The sequence below is a fragment of the Corvus brachyrhynchos genome, unplaced genomic scaffold (genome assembly GCF_000691975.1).
Source record: "Corvus brachyrhynchos isolate BGI_N302 unplaced genomic scaffold, ASM69197v1 scaffold26, whole genome shotgun sequence".
Lineage (NCBI taxonomy): Eukaryota > Metazoa > Chordata > Aves > Passeriformes > Corvidae > Corvus > Corvus brachyrhynchos.
The window spans coordinates 9,008,811-9,028,567 of NW_008239324.1; the positions used below are offsets into that span (position 1 = coordinate 9,008,811).

Genomic DNA, 19,757 nt, shown 5'->3' on the forward strand with positions numbered 1-19,757 from the left:
GCTGCCTGCAAAAGCCATTAGCAGCAGCAGGTATGGGCCCTGGTGGTGCTCACACCGCAGAGCTAGCCCAGAAAAATACTCAGGGAACAGCTCAGACAACAGCTGTAGAATTCCCCACACATGCCCTGATTCACAGCCAGGGGAGCATCTTTTTGGCACTATTCAAGGGAATTTGACATGCTGTCTCACAGGAGTAGAAGGTACCCTATACATATCTGAATGATTTCTTAGTTGAACTAATGTAAAAGCAGTCAAGTTACCAGGCAGTATCAAGAAGCAGAATCATGACAGCATCTTTTCAATAGCAGTACTCAGCTGAGGAGGCTTTTCATAGAAAGGCATTTCCTCCAACACTTTGTTGTGGTTGCATAGGACATGCATTTGAAGACCTTCACTGGCATAACAGTCCTTCCCCCAGCAAGGACAAACCACCATCCTCAACACTGAGAGACATCAGGTTTTTCTCCTCTAAAGCCTAAACCCATTTTCATTTTCTCCACAACAACAAATAATTCCTTCACATCCTCTGCATATCACTACAAAGGAAGCCCCAAGGAGAAGGTGAGTTTAACACTGAAACTACTTCTAACCTCCTGGAAAACCTTGCCAAATCCTGCCTTATCTGTTCCAATAGTAAAATATGGTTTCCACTGTAAGAACACCTTTCCTACAGTAAGTATGGCAATTCACAATAGAGTAGCATTACTTTCAATTCTTTGTGTGTTCAAACCCTTTCAGACTAAATATCTCTCCTTAGTTGCACCCATTCTTGATATATTCTAAGAACTGACAATGTTTTTCTCTGAAATTTTAACAAGTCACACATTTGTGATTGAATTATACAAGGCATTTTATTGAAATAATGTTTTTCACTTGTGGATCTACTGACCACTTAGATTAGCTACAACTAAGAGCTAAATTATGACCCTAATGAGTCTAACAACAGAAAGCTAAGGTTTACATCTGCAATGCCCTGAGTGACTCTTTCACTCCTACTGCTAGCTGTACACAGCTGCAGGATGATGCTCAGAGCAAGTACTGTTTGCCTTGAGAGTATAACAAGTTCTTGACAGTCTACCAGGTCTTAAAGAAATCAAGATGACCTTGACATCAACTGCACTAAAAGCAGCTAAAATTAGCCACCTGGAAACTTGATCTTCATGCATTACCACATCACCTCTGTTCATGTTTATTACTAAACAAGGCATCTCTTTGTGCATGTCAAGTCACCAAAATAGTATTAATATCAGAACCATAGTACAAATAAATAAATTGCATGACTTACAATATCAATAGTTTGGGGACTTTGTCCAAATTAGCTTCTCATTTTTTCACATTATAATCACATTAAAATTTGAAAACTGCAGTTGTTTTTAACTCACTCTTAAAGGTATATCCATTCATCATTTGCATTATAAAATTGTATTTAGGAATGCAACTTTAAAAAACCCCGAAAGCATGGACTCAACTCAGTGATTTCTGAATTCCATTCTAGCACTCTGAACTTTTTTCCTCTAGAACCGTCTGCAAAAATAATTCCTCTAGTGATTTTTTAAATGGTGGATTTGTAATTAAAAAGTACATCTATTAAACCCAAAACCTCACAGCTTTGACAGAGTCCATCTGTAGAAGACTACTTATCATATCAATGTGTGTCACCCCACAGGCATGCAGAAAGGCATCTCCTTTGCTGCGTGGCAATCCCAGCAAAAGATGACATTTTCTTTAGACAGTACACTGAAATGAGATTTTGCAGTAAATCAAGCTATTCCTGCACAACTAATGCGAAGATCACCTAAATATGCAACAGGGTTTCTTTTCTCCAGAGAGAACTCCCCCCAGAATTCCTTCTGAACTGCTTTTTATTTTCTTGTTCAACAGTTGCCCCACACCATCTGCTGGGATTGCTTCACAAAGCCAAGAGCACTAGCAAATGAAGATCTGTGGGGTTCTATCATTTTTCCATTTTCTTTGGTGCATATATGGAACTCTTAAGAGAGCCAGTGAAGCATTCCGAATTGTGGTTCTTTCAATATGCTGATAATACACTTCTTTCTTTTTCTAGCTTATTATCACTGTTAATGAATGTCTCAGTATTTAAGGGATACAGAATTTCAAGACACACATATATGAAACCTAACCCAAATTAAAATAGACATTTATTTAAAAAAAAAAAAGGAAAAAGATACCAAGTGAGAGTCCACCTTTTTCATCTTCCATACTTGTTATCTATGATGTTGGTAACTGAATGGCTAACAATTACAGCACTGTGGCCAGAAAACAGTTTTTATCTGTGTAACAATCACTTCAGAACACACATCTGCGATTTGGGATGTGAATGTGATTTATGCCTCACAAGGCATTTAGCACCATGCTTATAACCAAATTTTAAATTTCTGTGGAAATGAAAACACTAATGGAAAGGTCAGCAACCTTAAACTAGTCACATTTCTAAGATGAAACATGCACCTGTTAGCACGTCACACTCTCTCTGGGGTGTTGTTTCACATCTCAATGCTACAGAGCCCAGTAATATATCACTAAACATGTTTTGCCACTAATATAGTGACGAGAGCATAGCTGTCAGTAGTAGCAGCTTCTTAACCAGTGACCTCCCCTATCATTCATGGGGGGAAGATCAAGCCATGTCCATGTAAGCAGCTGCTAACCTGGGCATGCTGCAGAGGCAGCATCAGAAGTTACAGAATGAGTCTGCAGCACACATTTTGCTTCCATTTGGAAGAGATTGTTTGAAGAAAGTATTTTGAGGCTCAGTGCCAAATATCGTTAGAATTTTTTTCTCAATATTTAGTAGTGGTATAAAAACGTGTGTGTAGTTTGCACTGTAACTCTTAAAGGAGGCACTATGTAATGGAGCATACTAAATTGCCAGGAAATGAAAGAAATTGAGAACTTCATCCTGCTTGCTCTGCCAAGCTGCTGCTTTTAATGAGTTTCAGTTTTCAGTGGCTTGATGTTCTGTGCCCATCATGTACCCACTTCTCTTCAGTTCCAGTCTGAAATGTAAGAGCTATTTGGATAATGGCAGACAATGCCAACAAAACCCACTGCCTCAGCAAAACTTCTCAGTGCTCTTTTTCACATGCATGGCCAGGAATACTCAGAACCTGCATTGGTCTAAGCCTGATGCAGTGCACACCTCATGGTGCACTATGGGGTGGGGTCCCCACCAGCAGAATCACTGCACTTACCATGAGAAAACCATGGGCTCCTGTCTATGAAAAAAATGTAATTATCATATTCAAGGCACCTGGTGAATGCACCATTGAGTTACTATACCCAGACCAAATTCACAGTCATGCCATACCTCTACCTTCAGATCTTCTACTTTAATCTATTCTAAGGGTCAAAATGGTCTAGCAAAACCTTCTGTTTCTTTCTTGCATTCTTGCCTAATCTTAACTTTACAAATTTTGCAATTACTTGACTGCTTAAAAACCAGAGTTGACTAAACTCTCTACTCTATAAAAGGCAAGTCAGGTTTCAGTTCACTGTTGGAAACAAGTCTTATGTGGGCATCTGGAAATAAATCTGTAAAATACTTCACCAAATAGTTACGGACAAGAAAAATCAAGCAGATATTTATGTTTTAAAGAGTAGTCATTAGGGTTCAAAATCCCCAGATAAAGCTCTAAATCCACTGAAATCTAACATCATCCAACACCTTCTTGGAAGTGGAAGGTACAGATAAGGGTTTGCCTTATCTGAAACACACATATACATGCCTGATTTTACAACTGGAAAAATGTATTTAACATGTAAAAGCCAGGTAGCTTCTATCCCCAAATTTTTTTTCAATGACCTTCTTAAACTCCAGAAAAACATAACATTAACTGAAACTGCTCTAATTTAAGGTGACAAAATCTTTTAAAGTGATGATGTAAAGGTAAAATAAAGAATTGACTGCAAAAGTCTTCAGAACAGAAAACAAAATTGCAACAAACTCAAGCTGAATTTTCACAAGTTGTCACATACCCACCCATGTTTTATATGGCCACCACTTTTGTACGCCCCTGAGAAAGTTATTTTCTCATGTTCTGTTTTTCCTTACCAACCAGAGAAGACCAGAAGAAAAAAACCCACCCAAACTACCTTCAAGAACATCACATGAAGAGCTTTTTATTCCCCTTAATCCCAACATCCAAGATAGCTTCAGCATGCCTGTACCAATCACACTAAGAAACCAGCACAGCAGCCATCTCTCAGCAAGAAAAAGCAACAGGACCTTAAAGGTAGTTGGTTCTTGTCAAAACTTAACTTCAGTTACAGTGTTCCTTCCCTCTACATCTCTCATGGAAGTAGTCTTGTAAGAAGACATTATGATTGAAACAAAGCCCACTTTCATGCTTAGGAAGTTTACGACTGTCAGTTTTTCCTTCCACTATCCCCCGGTTCTCCCACTCTCTCTCAGTTTGTTATCAGCCCAGATTCAGAAGGCATTATGGGTGTGAAGGGTTGTAAGCTGCACAACCCTCCATAGTCTATTCTTGGTGCTCTTATGCTACTTGGAGGTGTCACCAAGGCTACTGAAGGGATGAGAGGAAGGGCAAATGGGCAAGAACTCTTCAGAAGCAGCAGGAAGCTGCCCACCTTTTGTCTGAATGCCTCACTTCTGCAAATACCTACAGAAAGGGAACTCGGGCTAGGTCAGAGAAACAACCACACATTGAACAAAACACAGAGGTAGATTTTCTTCCACAGCATGCTTTAAAAGCCTAATTTACCAAATTCTACTCACATTTTGTAGTACATTGAGTGCAATGGTAAAATACAATTCAATTAAAAGCTAAGTGAACCAGCTTATTCAAAGTATAATGGCTCCTGGAAAAACACTGCAATGGATCATTGTCTTGGGCAGTCCCAGGAAATGATCCTATGATAATATTGGCAGCCTCCTTTTTAATTTTTTCTTCTTTTAAAGTATGCATTTTCAGTGCTTGTTTGTAGCAAAACAATTAAGTATTGTGAATGATGACAGATGTGAAAAATAAGTATCATTTGATTAAGAGGGAAATACCAATCATGAAAGCTCTTTAAATCAAAACAGATTGCATATTCAGAAAGGCTAGCACGTAGCATCTCTGTACAATAATTTTATTCCCTAGAAGCAGTTAAAAGTTTACTTAATCTTTGAACATGCCTTTTTGTTATAGTATTACTTGGTACTTTACAGAGTATCCAAAGTGTTTTAAATGTTCATAATTTCAGTGAGATTAAAAAAACCCAGCACTTAACACTAAAATATATATGACAGAAATTGGGAAAATTATTTTTAACATCAACAGCTGGGGAGTCACTAATATCAGTACTGACTGCACAGCATATTTCTATTTAAATCAAAGAGGGGGCATATTTCTTCCACTTCAATTCAAACTAACTTACATATTTTTTGTTTCAGCTTCAATGAACTACTTTAGCAGCTTTGTATGCCAGAATCTTCAAGACAAAAGAGTACTTTGGCATTTTTGCTAACCTAATGAAACCACTTCCCTTGAATCTAGTTTTCTTAATTGAATATTCATGAACAAAATCCTTCTCCCTAGTTAAGGAGTTAAACAAGATGCCTAAAGAAAAAGAATTTATCAAAAAGGGTGATGGTTCAAACATAAGAAGTCCCAAGTCAGAGGATACTACTGGGGAACAACCGTTTGATTTCAGGCAAATGAAACCCAAAAAGCAAAAAACCAAACTGTTTTTTCACCAAAAGTCTCCTATAAAATTTCTAGAGAAAGAACATAGCATCCAAGAGCTTCATAAGAATAACCATAAAATAACTTTTTGGTAGGGATCAAACAGAAAAAGTTGCAAGACAGGTCTTGAAAAGTTACTGCTATGGTTATGCTTCTAATCTCAAGTGAGTTTGTCTACTAGCAAAAGGGGCAAGACTAGATCCACTGTAATGGTTAAGAAAACAGAAATTCTTATCTTTAACAGAGCTGAAGTCAGCAGAAACTGCCACCAACACAGAACAGGGTGACAGCCTGGTTAGAGACCACAGTGTGCTGCCAAGGGCATCCCCAAGCATGATCATGGAGCAGGAGCCCCTTTGTACCTCTGTCCCCAACAAGCAAGGTTGGGTCAAAGCCTGTACACATTTGCAATCAAACCACGTTAAGTCAGAAAGCACATTGGGCTGGCACCATAAAACACATCTCTTCGTGTAGTGTCGGGAGTTGATCAGATTTCAAACACTACATGATTGCACGTCAAAGAATCCTCCAAAGGATGATATAAATAGGAGCTACAATACAGACACATCAAAATAAATTTGCCTAATCTATTTTAAAAATTGTTCTTACTGAACTCAAAGACAGTAAGACACACGTCTGGTTTTGTCACTCAGATGTTCCTTAAATAATTTACCTGCCTTCCCTGACACAGCTTGGGTTCTCTAACAGCTGGCTTCTGCTTTTAAGAGTTGTAAGGACCAAAGTTCCTGCTACAACAAAGTTTACACATCAGGCTGAGCCATACCTAGGCTTCATGGACAACTGCTGCAATGAGTTAAAGATAAACAGTGCACATGTACAGCATCTTCTTATCCTTCTGAGGAATACAAACAGGTACTGTAACCCATAGCATGTTGCAAGTCTCAAAAAGTGCAAGAGCTATGCTTTTCTTGTGCGTTTGCTTAAAATACTATTAAAGAAATCTCTGTATTGTGCTACTCATAAAAAAATAAGGTACGGCAAAACAATTCCTTTTAAGATTACTTAAGATTATTTTTAAAACCTATCAGTAGGGCTATCTTTTTGAAACAATGCTTTAAACTCTAAGAAAATACACAAAAATCTCAGAACCACAATATTTGCCATGTCTTCTTTAACATTAAGGCTAACTTCTCTTTTCTTTCCAAGATATAAACTAAAACTAAATTGTGAGGTCATGAATGTCTCTTAAAAGAGGCCTGCCTACCAATGTATGAAACTAATTCGGGTTTGCAGTTCAATATTCTGCTCAACAGCATTATGTGCACATATATGATATGCTATTAACATTGAAATTATTTTCAAATGGGGGCTAACTCCTGAGCAGGCAGTATGTAAAAGATAGGAACAATTTCAGGAGATATAAATTAAAATGCTTGCTTTCACAGTAAGATATCAAGGGAACAAAAAACTCAAGTAAAATGCAAGCCAAATAATCCACACAAAAGAAAACCTGCCACATTTATGAAAGAAAAATCAATCTCTGCTACAAATTACACAGCTTTCAAAAATGTAAAACTTGTCATCTTTTCTAGCCTAAAGCTACATTCCTAGCTTCATTTATCATGCTTACTCAAATCAGCATTAGAATTCTCCATCTCATCATCCTAAGAAACCCACTAATTTATATTTATTAGCCTTAAGAGTTCCCAAATTCAATCCACTCAACACCTGATGATAAACACTCTATTAGAAATCTGTGTAACCAGGAAATTGAGGAAATTTTTTCAACCTGATAATAAACAAAGAAAACAATACCTCTCCAGATGTAGGAGGCTGTTTGATAGGCAAAGTGCTGGAAATTGCTTTGATCTATCTATATATTTAGAATTAACATAGTACCTAAAAGATGTTGCAAAACCTGAGTGCACAAAACACACAGACATCTGGACAAAAGCCACATGAATTCCAAATGTACTTCAGATTCTCTGGCTTCAAAATCGTACTACTGGCTAACATCTTTACAAGTTCTGCTTCTCTTTCAGTAGTAATGCTTCACTAACACTTCATAAAGTGATGATTTTCTACAAAATCTACAAAATGTCTCAAGATAAAATGCTGCTCTGGAAGTTTTACAGGCAACAGTATGTTCGAAGCCACTCAAAAATGCCGAGTTTAGATAATAGCGTTAGTTAAAGCAGGTAAGTAGTTACTGGAGCCAATGGACAGTCTCACAGGGACTCCACTTGCACTCTCTTTGCATTTAACACTGCAGGCCCAAGCACAATTATTTTGCCTGTACTGCAGAAAATAATGTTTCTCACTCCTTCCTCTCTCACAGAATGGCTGAGGTTGGAAGGGACCTCTGGAGATCATGTAGTTCAACCCCCTAGGGCAGGCTGCAAAGGATGGTGTACAGACAGTTCTTGAATAGAAGGAGACTCCAGAAATTCTATGGGCAGCCTGTTCCAGAGCTCTGTCACCCTCACAGTGAAGTAATTTTTCCTCATATTTAGATGGAAGCTCCTGTGTTTCAGTTTGTGCCCCTTGTTCTGTCACTGGGCACCACGGGAATGAGTCTGGCCCGTGCTCTTGACACCTTCACATATTTGTGTGCATTGCCCCTCTGGTGTTTCTATGCAACATGATCCTGTGCAACTGAGAGAACTAAACCAGGCCTTGTATTCTGGAAAAACACCTTTGACAAAAAAAGTGCCAAGTTTCTCTGTACCTGAAGGAGTTTCCCAATTCGGTTCATAGCCCAAACGTTGCATTAACACAACACAAAGTGAAATAGGAGCTTTTTTCTTTACACTGTTTTTTTCCCCATAATTTATTATAGTTTAGGCATATATTGAAGATAACAGCTTTAACAGCCTATAGAATGGGTTGCTGTCTTTAAAAGACAATTCAACATGGGTTTTGTTTCCTCTTTTCTCTGTAATTAGGTACCCCTTGTTCCAGACACTAAAATGGCACAATTACATCAGTACTCTCCCATTGATGAATTGCTTTACAGTTCTTCAGTGTTAACAAGACACCTATTTGCAAACAGTTATTTAGATTATTCAACCACACTTACCCTGCATTATCATTAAAAAAATAATGTCAATTTAACTTATTTTTATCAACTAGTCTCACCTTGCTATTTTACTCCTGCAATTTGACCCAGCCAGAAGCTTTCTTCCGATGCCTGCCATCTGTTAACTGCTTTTTACAAAAATGCTTCTCTTTTGGCACATTTCAAAGACAATTATAGCAGTTATTTAATGTGTGTGCAATTATCTCAGGAAAAAATATATTACTATATTATGACAATCATTTTAACAGCAAGTACTTATTTTTAAAGAGGAAACATACACAAAGAATTGGACAGCCCAATTATTTGACAAGTGATGAAGGTTGAGAGAGACCTTCTCAAGAAAGGTTTAAGAAAAGCATTAGTGATAGCAAAAAGATCCAAAAAATTGGGAAAAAATTTAATTCTACTCAACAGTAATTACTAACAAACTCAAAGCTTTTAAAACTGTAAAACAATTACTCTGGCACATTTTCACTGTTCTGAATAGCCCAGCAATTTTTGTCTTGCCCTTACTACACAGTTTTATTTTGAAAGCCAAAACAGGGGAAATGAAAATGCAGACAATAAATATTATACTCATCAGTAAATGTGTTACAAATTTATCTCACAAACATGTACTTTCTTTCCCCAACTTACACAATTTGCAATTTTAAAAAATAAAATGTATAAAAGGTTTATATAAAACATATATAATATATACAAAAGCAAGTGCTTCATACATATTCAACTATAAATAAAGCCATTGAAAGACTGCTCTTTTAATGAGTAATATGTTACTGGCAAAAAGCCATAGATTAATACTGAAAACATTTTATATACAGCTATAATTTAGAATTTCATTCCAGGAACTGCACTACTTAGGCTCAGAGATGCTGCCCTACTCTTCTCATTAACTCTGGGCATTTGACATAGCTTTGCCATGGTCACTCCCACCTGTTTGTGCAGGTTTTTCTCAAATCACAGATATAAAGCAAAAAACCTGCAAAATATTGCACATTGGTCAGTGGAGAGATTGATTTCATTACTTCAGCATGGATGATAAACTTATTATGTGCTGGGAATTCTGCTGCTTCACTGTGGTACAGGATTTAAGTTCCTATGAGGAAGGTAGAAAATGTTCTTGAGGCACAGAAAACTAAATCCAGTGCATACAACTTGCAGAAACGCCTAAAAGGAAACTTCAGACAAAGATTTACATTTGTTAATATGATGTCACCCATAAAATTGACCCTAATTAAAGGAACAATATAAATACAGTGAATATGCTTAATGGGAGCTATACCAGCACTATTAAACACTTTAGGAAGAATAAGCATTTAGGGCTTTTTTGATCTGTGAGTTGTTCTTAGGGGTATGAAGGTTTTTTTACATACCAAAATTACAAGATATCCAAATTCTTACTGGATACTATGATTTCCAATCATAGAATCATTAAGGTTGGAAAAGACTCCCAAAATCAAGTCCAACCTTCGACTTGATGCAAATATGTGAGGTGATGCAAAGTAGGACAGATTTTGAGATGTGTATTTTATTATGCCCAGTCTCACTGAATATTGCACTGCTTCCCAAGCCACATGCGTATAGCAGCACCATAATTTTAAAATCTTGTATTGTACCAACACTTAGGAGCCATATCCTACAAACTTACTATGCAAAATAGCCAGTCTCTTCTACAAAGAATTTCTATATAGTATGATCAATTCATTAATTTAAAATATTCCTCATTACAGGCTTACTTAAAATTAACCATACAGAATGTAAGAAATACATTCTACTACTATACTATATCTATACAATATAGTGTGTATATATATATATATATTTATATATACACACACAAATACTATATCCTTGATTTTGATACATCTTCCATAACTGCATATATATCAAGTAGATGTCTGGTTTTAGATCTCACAGCTAGTCAAGAAAGCATATCACTGCTTACTGTGTGTTTCTCTCATAAAAACTTCACAGTCCAAGATTGTATATACAAGTAGAACAGCAACCATTGGCAGGATAAGAGTTTTACAAGTGGAGTAATCCAAGGGATACATGTTTACAATGAATTTAGAATTGTTATAAAAGTGCCATCTGATACCACAGTCAGATATGAATGGCCTGTGACAACTCAGGACATCTCAGCAGCACATAAATCTGCACTTGGATCTGGTGAGAGTTAATTCCCTCTCTGATGATATGCTCATATATGAGGTTATGCCATTCTGATATATACAGATGTCCTGGGGTACAACACCACCCAAGCAATCATCTATGAGGTTCAGACTTGGCCAAACTTTCAATAAGGGCAAGACAAATTCTTCCAAAAAAATTACTGTCATCTGTTTCTATAAAAGAAGTGGTAGGACAGCTCCAGGCTTGGAGGCATAAAAACACTTGCATGTTTCAAGTCAGTTGTTACACAAATTCATGAATACACTGAATTGTCAAGTTAGTTGCCAAACTTTAAGTCACAAAAAGGAAAAAAATTAATTATGTGATTTCAGAACTAAGACCACCACCTCATCCTATAGCACTTTATATTATTAATGAAATATTATTTTTCATCAGTATATTTTTCATTTTCATATTATTTTTAATCTCAATTCCTCTGCTTTCATGTGCGCAGCCAGAAGACATTAGAACACTTCTTACAAAATAACATACACAGTGAGACAGCTGTAAACTTCTCTTAGGACAGTTTATACTTCAGATTATCTTTCCAGCAGTTTATGCTTCACATTATTTTTCCAACAGTTTATATTTCACATTATCTTTTCAACTTCCTGTTTCTTCTAAAGATGTAAAACAACGTTGAAGCCTTTTTTCATCCTTCTGGAAAGCGAATAGATTATTTAGCCTTAGCAAACTCAAACCAGTTATAAGTGGAGTTAAAAGATCAGAAGTCTTGCATCAGTCAAAGCTAAGGCTACATGATTCTTCAGCATTTCTCCACTTTACTTTCTGTTCTCAAACTAACTCTGATGAAAAATGCATGATGTAAAATTAAGGGTGCAATTTATTTACAATTCTAATCTAATTACAGCAGAAAGTGTATTAGCAGCATAAGACAGTCTTTTTAATTCTGCAGCATTATTACACCAAACAGATTGTATTAATTTTTAAATTAACTTTCCATCAAAAGAATAACCATACAAGTAAAAGTGTTATGAGTATGCTTGCTCTCAAATACTGAAACAAGTATTTAATATTCTTCCTTAATTTAAATAACCTCAGTCTAGCTACAGTTAAAGATCTTTGGTTGTCTAATATTGGGTCCATTCCAAGACCTACAGTTCATTAACTATTTCATAAAATAAAGTTATTCTTTCTGGGAAAACCTCAACCATTATCAAACTGAAACTGTTGGGAAAAAAATTAAATTCACTAGTAATTGTTTCTTCAATATGCACTAAAGCCAGTATGAAACACTGTCTTGTTAAAAAATTAAAAGCTTACCTTAACTACTACATATGTAACTTGTCAAAATCCCTTCCCGCCTGACTCCTAGCCTAAAGCCAACCAGTTTCAGGAAGATCAAAACTCCTTCCCCCTTTACCCCACCTTCTTCCTCCCTGGTTAAACTGCACACATTTGTAAAAGCTCTAACAGAACCTACTCATCTTGAACTTGAAATTCTAAAAAGAGATCAAAGAATAGAAGTGCGAATTACAACTAAAGCCCCTCTTGGAATTGTAGTCAGTCAAAAGACAGATCTGAAACACTTCAGTAATTGCCATACTTTTCCATTACTATTCATACTACATACTCCACTGATTTAAAGAGGCTTCTACATTGTTTGCTTCTGTCAATCCCCCATCTGTACATTCCTCAGCAGTTTGACAGCTACCACTTCACAACCAGTTTCTGAAGGAAACATTAAACATCTGTCTGACCAGATAAGGTCAGAATCTAATTTATACAATTTATTGCATACCCCAAAATAATAAAAACCAAACCAAGCAGTTTTATAACTATCTAGTTTCTGGCTGTTTCATTTCAAAGAGGAAAAACACTAAAATTTTAAATACTGCAAAGTTGCTTTGTTTTGACACCATGATAAAAACAAAACCAAACCCCTAAAACTTTAAAGGCTCTCCACAGATCTCAGAACTTTCCCTCTATTCCTTGTTACAAAGCAAAGTACTAAAATTGATGTCAGTGAGATGTAAGCAAGTCTAAAAAGGTTCTGACAAATACAACACAAAAGTCACAGCACTGCAAAGTTCTATTAGACCTACTATTCATTGCCTGGCTTATATCCCACATGCTCCTCAAAAGTGATCCTAATTCCTGGGTTTCTTGCCCCCCCCCCCTTTCCTGGAACCCATTTCCTCTTCACCCTTCAACCCAAGTGTGCTCAGAGACCCCAAGAGCCTCAACACCCCTGTTCCCAACCCCTCGTTCTGCTGCCTGGCAGGGAACGGGGCGCTGCTCCCATGGCAGGACTGCACGCACACACTCCAACAGGATCACTCCTCTGTGAGCTGCTGCACCCTGTGTCTTCAAGTTGCAGAGATCTCTGAGACAAGAGTACCTACTTGGGTGCACCCTCTCTTGTTTTTTTAGGTAGGGAAGGGGAAAGAAAGTAAATCTTTATCAAAACCAACAGATTGCATCTACTGCATCATTCAGTTAATCAAGCTCATCTCAACTGCACTGCTGGATATCCATGTTCCATTAACACTCCACCACAATTTACAGAAAAAGTTTCACTGGTAGGAATTGACAATTACATGGTCCGTAAACATACGCAGAAGCTGTGATGGAGAAGCAATCTACTGAACCAAGACCAAAGATTAAGTGTGTTAAGCCCTTATCTCTACACTGATGATATCAAATTAACAGGGGGAAAAGAAAAATGCTGCATTGTCTCCTTCACAGGCCTGTGTCCTACAAACTAAGTAGAATCAAAAGTCAGTAGCTAAGTTCCTTGCCTTCCTCATATTTTTTTTTCCCCAGAAAGACAGCATTCTATATTCTCAGGCAGAGAGAATATTGGTAGCAAGAATACAGAAGTAAACCAGTTACAAGAACCTTTTTAAAGCCGTTTTTTTTGAATGTGTATGTTTGATGTCGGAGTTGCTTCTGTTTTGAAATGCACAGATTGAAAATTAGAAAACAATTTTTATGTCATCTTCTCCTCCATGTGGAAGACTCGAATACTTGCAGTAGATGTGCACATTATAGTAAAACAACTGCTGAGTTTTTTGGTTTAGCCAAAAGTTACAAAATCCAACATACAGCTTTTTATATGTTTTCTATTATTATTGATCACATCAAAAACAAGAATAGTAAGTGTGTATTTTTAGGCAATGAACATGAGCACAAAGACACAAAGCAAAGGACAGAGCAACAACATAAGCACTGCAATTCTTGCAGGAAATCAGCCATACAAACCTTACCAAAGCTCTTAAGAACATGTTTCTCTAAGTACTTTTCAAGACAATAAGCCATTATATTTGCACCAAAATCATAAATCAGTAAATTTTCTCTGCTGTACTTCAGAAATACAAGCAGCAGAAGGAGCAACACCATTTTATCTGAATAAGATCATGCAAGTCTTGCTTTCTGCAGTGATAAGAAAACAACAGGAGAAAGCAAGGTCTGCATCAACTGGTTAGGTTTTTTTTTTTTCTCCTGAACTAGCTGTTACCTAGACTTCTTCAGGGTCAAGTAACAGCTCAGAGATTCAGTTGTCATGCTTTGACTCAAACACCAGTCACTATTATTCATTTCACCTGATCAACTAAATCAAACAGTTCAAACCCCCACTCCCAAATCCCTACATACCTGTCCTTGTAAGGTTGCACGACCTCTACCTTGCAGGTGCTGATTAGAAACTGAAGAATGCCAAGGATGGATCTGAGTTTGAGACTGTGCCCGAACGAGTTCGGATGACGGTGTCACTTGCTGTGGGGTTATGTGGTGTTCTAGGTCAGGCTCTAAAACATGGCTTGTGCTATCCTGAACAAACGCAGAGTCATCGAACTGTGGCAGAAGGTCTTCCTGCAGGAGGTCATCGGGGTCAAGTCCTGTGAATGGTTCATTATGGGTCTCCACTTGATGAAGTAGGTTGTCATCTAAAGATGTAAAACCATTGCTTTCAATAGGGTCACTGAAATGGCTTATCTGAGAAGCAGAACCAGTGGAAGCTGGAAAATTAATATTCACAGGAGAGAGTTTTGAACTACTAAAGTTGCCCTGAGGATGCGCAGAATGCAACATTTGAAAAGTACTTGAATTCAAAGGTGTATTAGGATTCAACATGTGCTCGGTTGTTTCTTGCTTGGTCCCTGTTTGAGATGTAAAGGCATCGCTTCCAGTGAAGTCAGAGATAGAGTGTGTCTGCTGGCTAGTAGAAAGAGCTGTTGTAGGCTGAAGAAGGCTGGTAGGAGAAATGTGATTATTAGAGTAAGAATACGGAGATGAAAATTGTTGACTATTACTGACAGAACATGGAGTAATAGTTGGGGACTGTCCATCAAAATTTCCTTCTTGATTCCCACAAAAATGTATTGAAGCACTTGCAGTTTGAGAAAACTGTTGAACAGACAGAGGCTGCTGTGAAGTTGATGGATTAGAAACTGAAGGTGGGTGGTTAACACTGACTCTGAGGGAAGTAGACACGTTAACTTCCATGAAGTCTTTTGGCTGACTCAGAGCATCCTGCCCCGTGTTGTTCCTGCTTTGCTGCGGCCGTAGCGAGGCACACTGATGCTGTGGTTCATTAGCCTGAAATAAGGCAAAGTCATGGTGTGCTACAAAGCTTTTGTTTTGCTGCATAGACTGAGAATGTCCTTGGTGAAAAGGGGACCCATTTTGATTTGAAACAGTTGTGGCAGTTTGATGACCCCACATAGGACTACCATCAGCCACATCTGGAAACATCCCATTGGACTGGTTTTGCGGATGAACTGGTGAACAATTGAATTGAGAGTGTGGTGATAAGACATTGTCAGCTGGGCTATTAAAAGACTGATTTACTGAGTGAAGCTTCAGTGAATCATACTGATTCAGCTGATCAAACTCACTCATCTTTTGTTGATTTTGAGCATCTTGCACATGGTTCAGTGAGTCTATGTGCAAAGGTTCAAATTCTGCACCCAAATTCAATTCATCAACAAGTGAAACAGGTCCAGGTTGAACAAAGGCATCATCTGACAAACCTTCTAAGGTCTCACTAAAAAGATTGGCATCATCAAAAAAATCCATCATAGGATCAGTCATCTTGAGAGGTCTGTTCTGCTTTTGCTCTCAACTCCAAATGGAGTCAATTTTGTCTCTCTGCAGTGAACAGAAACAAATGACATCCAGCGGTCACCACCTTATCCAAGGCATGCCAACAGCCATTAGTGCTTCTGATGAAACATTCGTCTTCAAGTGTTAAAGCATCCTGAGGGAGAGGAGTGGGGGGGAAAAAAAGCAAGGAAAAATTTACTTTAATGACTCTCTTCATCCTTCCTTCCCCTTCCCAACACTTTTAAGGATTTTTGATACTTTGTTCATAATATAAACTTTGGCTAAACCACAAATCATATAAGTTATTTTTGCTTATACTTGATGCCCTGTGCAGGGTTTATAATTTTTGTCCCTTATATAAGTATGTTTTAATTGTAATGGTTTCATTTGTTTTATTCACTCAAAGCACAATTTTAGATTCTCCTTGGTCATATTCATTAAAACTACCAAATTGCACCAGAACTGGGTTTTAGTACTCCAGAATTAGAATTTGTTTATAGCAAAGAAACCATATACTACATAAGATGTATATAATAATTCTATATGTTTAAACAAAAAAACTTGAAAGGTTATAAACTACATTTAAGTCAAAGCTTAATTTCATTAGTAAAAACTGGGATACTTTGTTTCTTCTATTTAAGTTGCATCATGCAAGTTCCCAAGAAACTATATTTTATTGTACTAAAGACATAACATACTCTTCTTAGAAGGAAAGACAAGAGAATGAATACAATGATACAAAGAAAACCCAAAAAGAACAAGCTTTCATTCAAGGGAGTTTGCACCCTAGTTTTGAAACATTTGAAACAATTTATTCATAGTAACATTGAGTGATGATCAATTAATTGACTTGCAGGGAGGGATTTAAGGAGAGTAGAAAAGCATGGTCAATTTAACTTTAGCCTAAAAACTCCCACATTTATAGTGTAATCAAACAGAATGGGAAATGAATGAAAAAGTGTGTCTGATAATGTAACTCCCCAGAAAACTGGTAACCATGTAGAATAGGGGAGGGATCACTTTAAATGAGCACCTTCATGGAATAATCATTTCTTTATCCTGTCAGTACATATGTCTAATTAAAATAAAAAAGGGAAAAAAGGGGGGGGGGGGGAGGGGGTGGGGGCCAGGGTCAATTGCAATTCCTCATTAATGAATTTTCCTAAGAATAAAATTAGTATAGTATCCATCCAGAAATGAACACCCTGTAAATCCGAAATACTCTGTGATGGAAAAGGTTAGTGCTGAACCTACTACGCCCAAAGTACTTTTCAGCAAGCTGATGAAAACCCATGCTGCATATACTCCTAGTCCACTGAAGGTCATGTGACCATAGTCAGGCTAAAACCAAACTTAAGTTCACAAAGCTCCTTTAGAGTTTGAGTATATGAAATTTCTGGTCTGTACAGAGAAAGGACAGATGGATCCTGTTATCATCCTGAGAGACACCGATCAAGTATGGATTGATGTGTCAGTGAGCAAGAGAACAAGCACGATAAAAAAGAAGTGACAGAAGCTTAGGGAGATGACACCTTAGCGCAGCAAAGCAGCTGTGGATCCCAGATTATACATGGGAAAATTATTGCTTAAAGTTGAGATCTCCTAAAGTCCCAAGATAAAGAAAGCATTAATATAAATTAGACCTCATTATCTTCTAACACTGATTAACTTGTCTATTTATGATTAAATGCAACACAATGATGACTTTCCCAATATGGAACACCTTCCAACAGATGACAAACAGCAGGATCCAGGTAGAAGGTCTGGCATGGGTTGTAACATTGCTAATATAATGATATCTCATCGTAGTTTATCTCAACTCAAAAGATAAGTCAGGAGAGAGCTATTTTAGCTCAGAAGAAAACCAATGCAGATTAAGTACAAAGAAGAAATATTGTAGACACAGAACAAATGCAATTCAAGAAACCCCACCTGAGGAAAGACAAGATGGAAATTATGGTAGCCATGGGTAAAATGTCATGTTCCAGGCTATCAAGGACTACTGATAAAAATCTCAAATTTGAAGCCTGTATCAGTAAGTTTACATACTGAGTCTGATCAATTTTTGGTAACCGGGAAAAATAGAGGGGAAAAAGAGATATTTCTTCCATCTTTTGCAATATAGATCCAAAGGATGTACAATTATTAACTAGTATACATGCTCTTAACTATAGAAGCCTAGAACTAACTACCCAACAGGACTAAAACAACCCCATATTAAACAAACACCAGAATCTCTTCATGTTTTACTGACCGTGTCCCTTTACAGTAAGGAAAGGGAAAAAAGCCTGCAGAACAGCTGGAATCACTGCAGCACACTCAGAGCTGGCCTCACAGAAATTTACTTCTTGGCTCAAAAACCAAGAAACACTTTCCATCTTAGTTTTTCCTACTTTCTTTCAGCATAAGGAAAACAAAAGAGGAAATCATGAACAAATAACATGAACTCTCCTTTTAAAATGCAAAGGTTTTATAAAACAAATAAATGTTAGCAGGTATAAATAGGAAATATAATCTGAAGATGTCAGCTTCACTTCAAGGATCCAAGCAAGCTGGGTAAGCACAGATGAACTTCCAAACTGAGAAATCTGAAGGCTATGTACATGAGAAACCTCTCCCAGCTAATTAGACCAATGGAAACTTACTAAGAAGAAAGCTTCTATGTAAAGAGGAGATTGTGAAGTGACAAAAAAACAAACAAACAAACAAAACCCCAACAACCCAAACCTCTTTTGTAAAGAATACCACTATAGATAGCCTGAACACAACTCTGTTGCAAAGAGAACTTGCGTTTTGACCAGGGAAGTACTTTTACCCAGTCTTCAAGGAAACTTAATGTCTGTCTTATACCAGAAGAAAAAGAAAACAAGATTTATTTTACAGAATATATCAAAAAAAGACTGAACTCATACAAAAACATAAGGCAATGGATATCAAATTTCACTCTCAAAACATGAAGTGGGGGTAGCAGTAAATGGAATATAATAAAAATTTTGGATGCATTTTATTTCATATATTTATTTAATTGCATTTTTGGCTACTTTTGCTGAAGTGACAACAGAAATGAAGCTACTCTAGTTATAGGCAAGTAAATCAGGTGGAGCTTAAGCACATTACCATGATATCCACTATTTCACACTTTGATACACAGGTAGCACTGCTTCATGTGACTGATGTGCAACAGTACCAAAGATAAGAGCAATCAGTGACTTTGGTAGCCATTTCAAAAGAAGTTAAAATTATGGCTATCCAGACAAATAACAGAAGCCATCTCAGAGAGAAGGTAGGGACAAATTAGCAACCACAAGGAATTAAAACAAGTCATAAAAACATGACATAACAGAAATCCAGACTACAGGAAAAGGACGCAGAAGGGGTAAACACAGAGCCATAACTAGGGAAGAGTTTTACATTATATGGATGCAAAGGGTTTAGTTTTGGGGACTTTTTAGGGAAGCAATGCAACCAGGCATTACAAACAAGAAATCTGCCAAAGAGACTGAAAAAAATCACTGTATTTGCTAAATTCTATGTAACTTGCAACAGCATGACAGCTTTGTGGCTTGCTATGATTTGCCCATCTATTAGCAGATGGAATACTGTGTCAAAAGAGGTGCAATACACCATGGTAAAACGCAGATACTCAAAAAACTGATCACTTCTGCACAATATTTAGAAATGAAACATTCCCTTCCCAATATTAAAAGACAATTACACTATCATTACTTGTCAGATTTTAACTAAAGCTTTGGCCAAGTACAAAAGGC

The 19,757-nt window shown here is 37.1% G+C and overlaps 1 protein-coding gene across 1 annotated transcript in view; it reads right to left on the minus strand.

Annotated features, from left to right (window-relative positions):
• Positions 1-19,757, minus strand: part of CHD9 (chromodomain helicase DNA binding protein 9) — a 79,153-nt gene that overhangs the window by 56,225 nt on the left and 3,171 nt on the right. The window contains exon 3 of the mRNA XM_017740826.1: positions 14,542-16,144. Within this exon, the coding sequence (XP_017596315.1) occupies positions 14,542-15,978 (1,437 nt within the window). The 5' untranslated portion in view covers positions 15,979-16,144. The remainder of the gene's footprint in view (positions 1-14,541; positions 16,145-19,757) is intronic.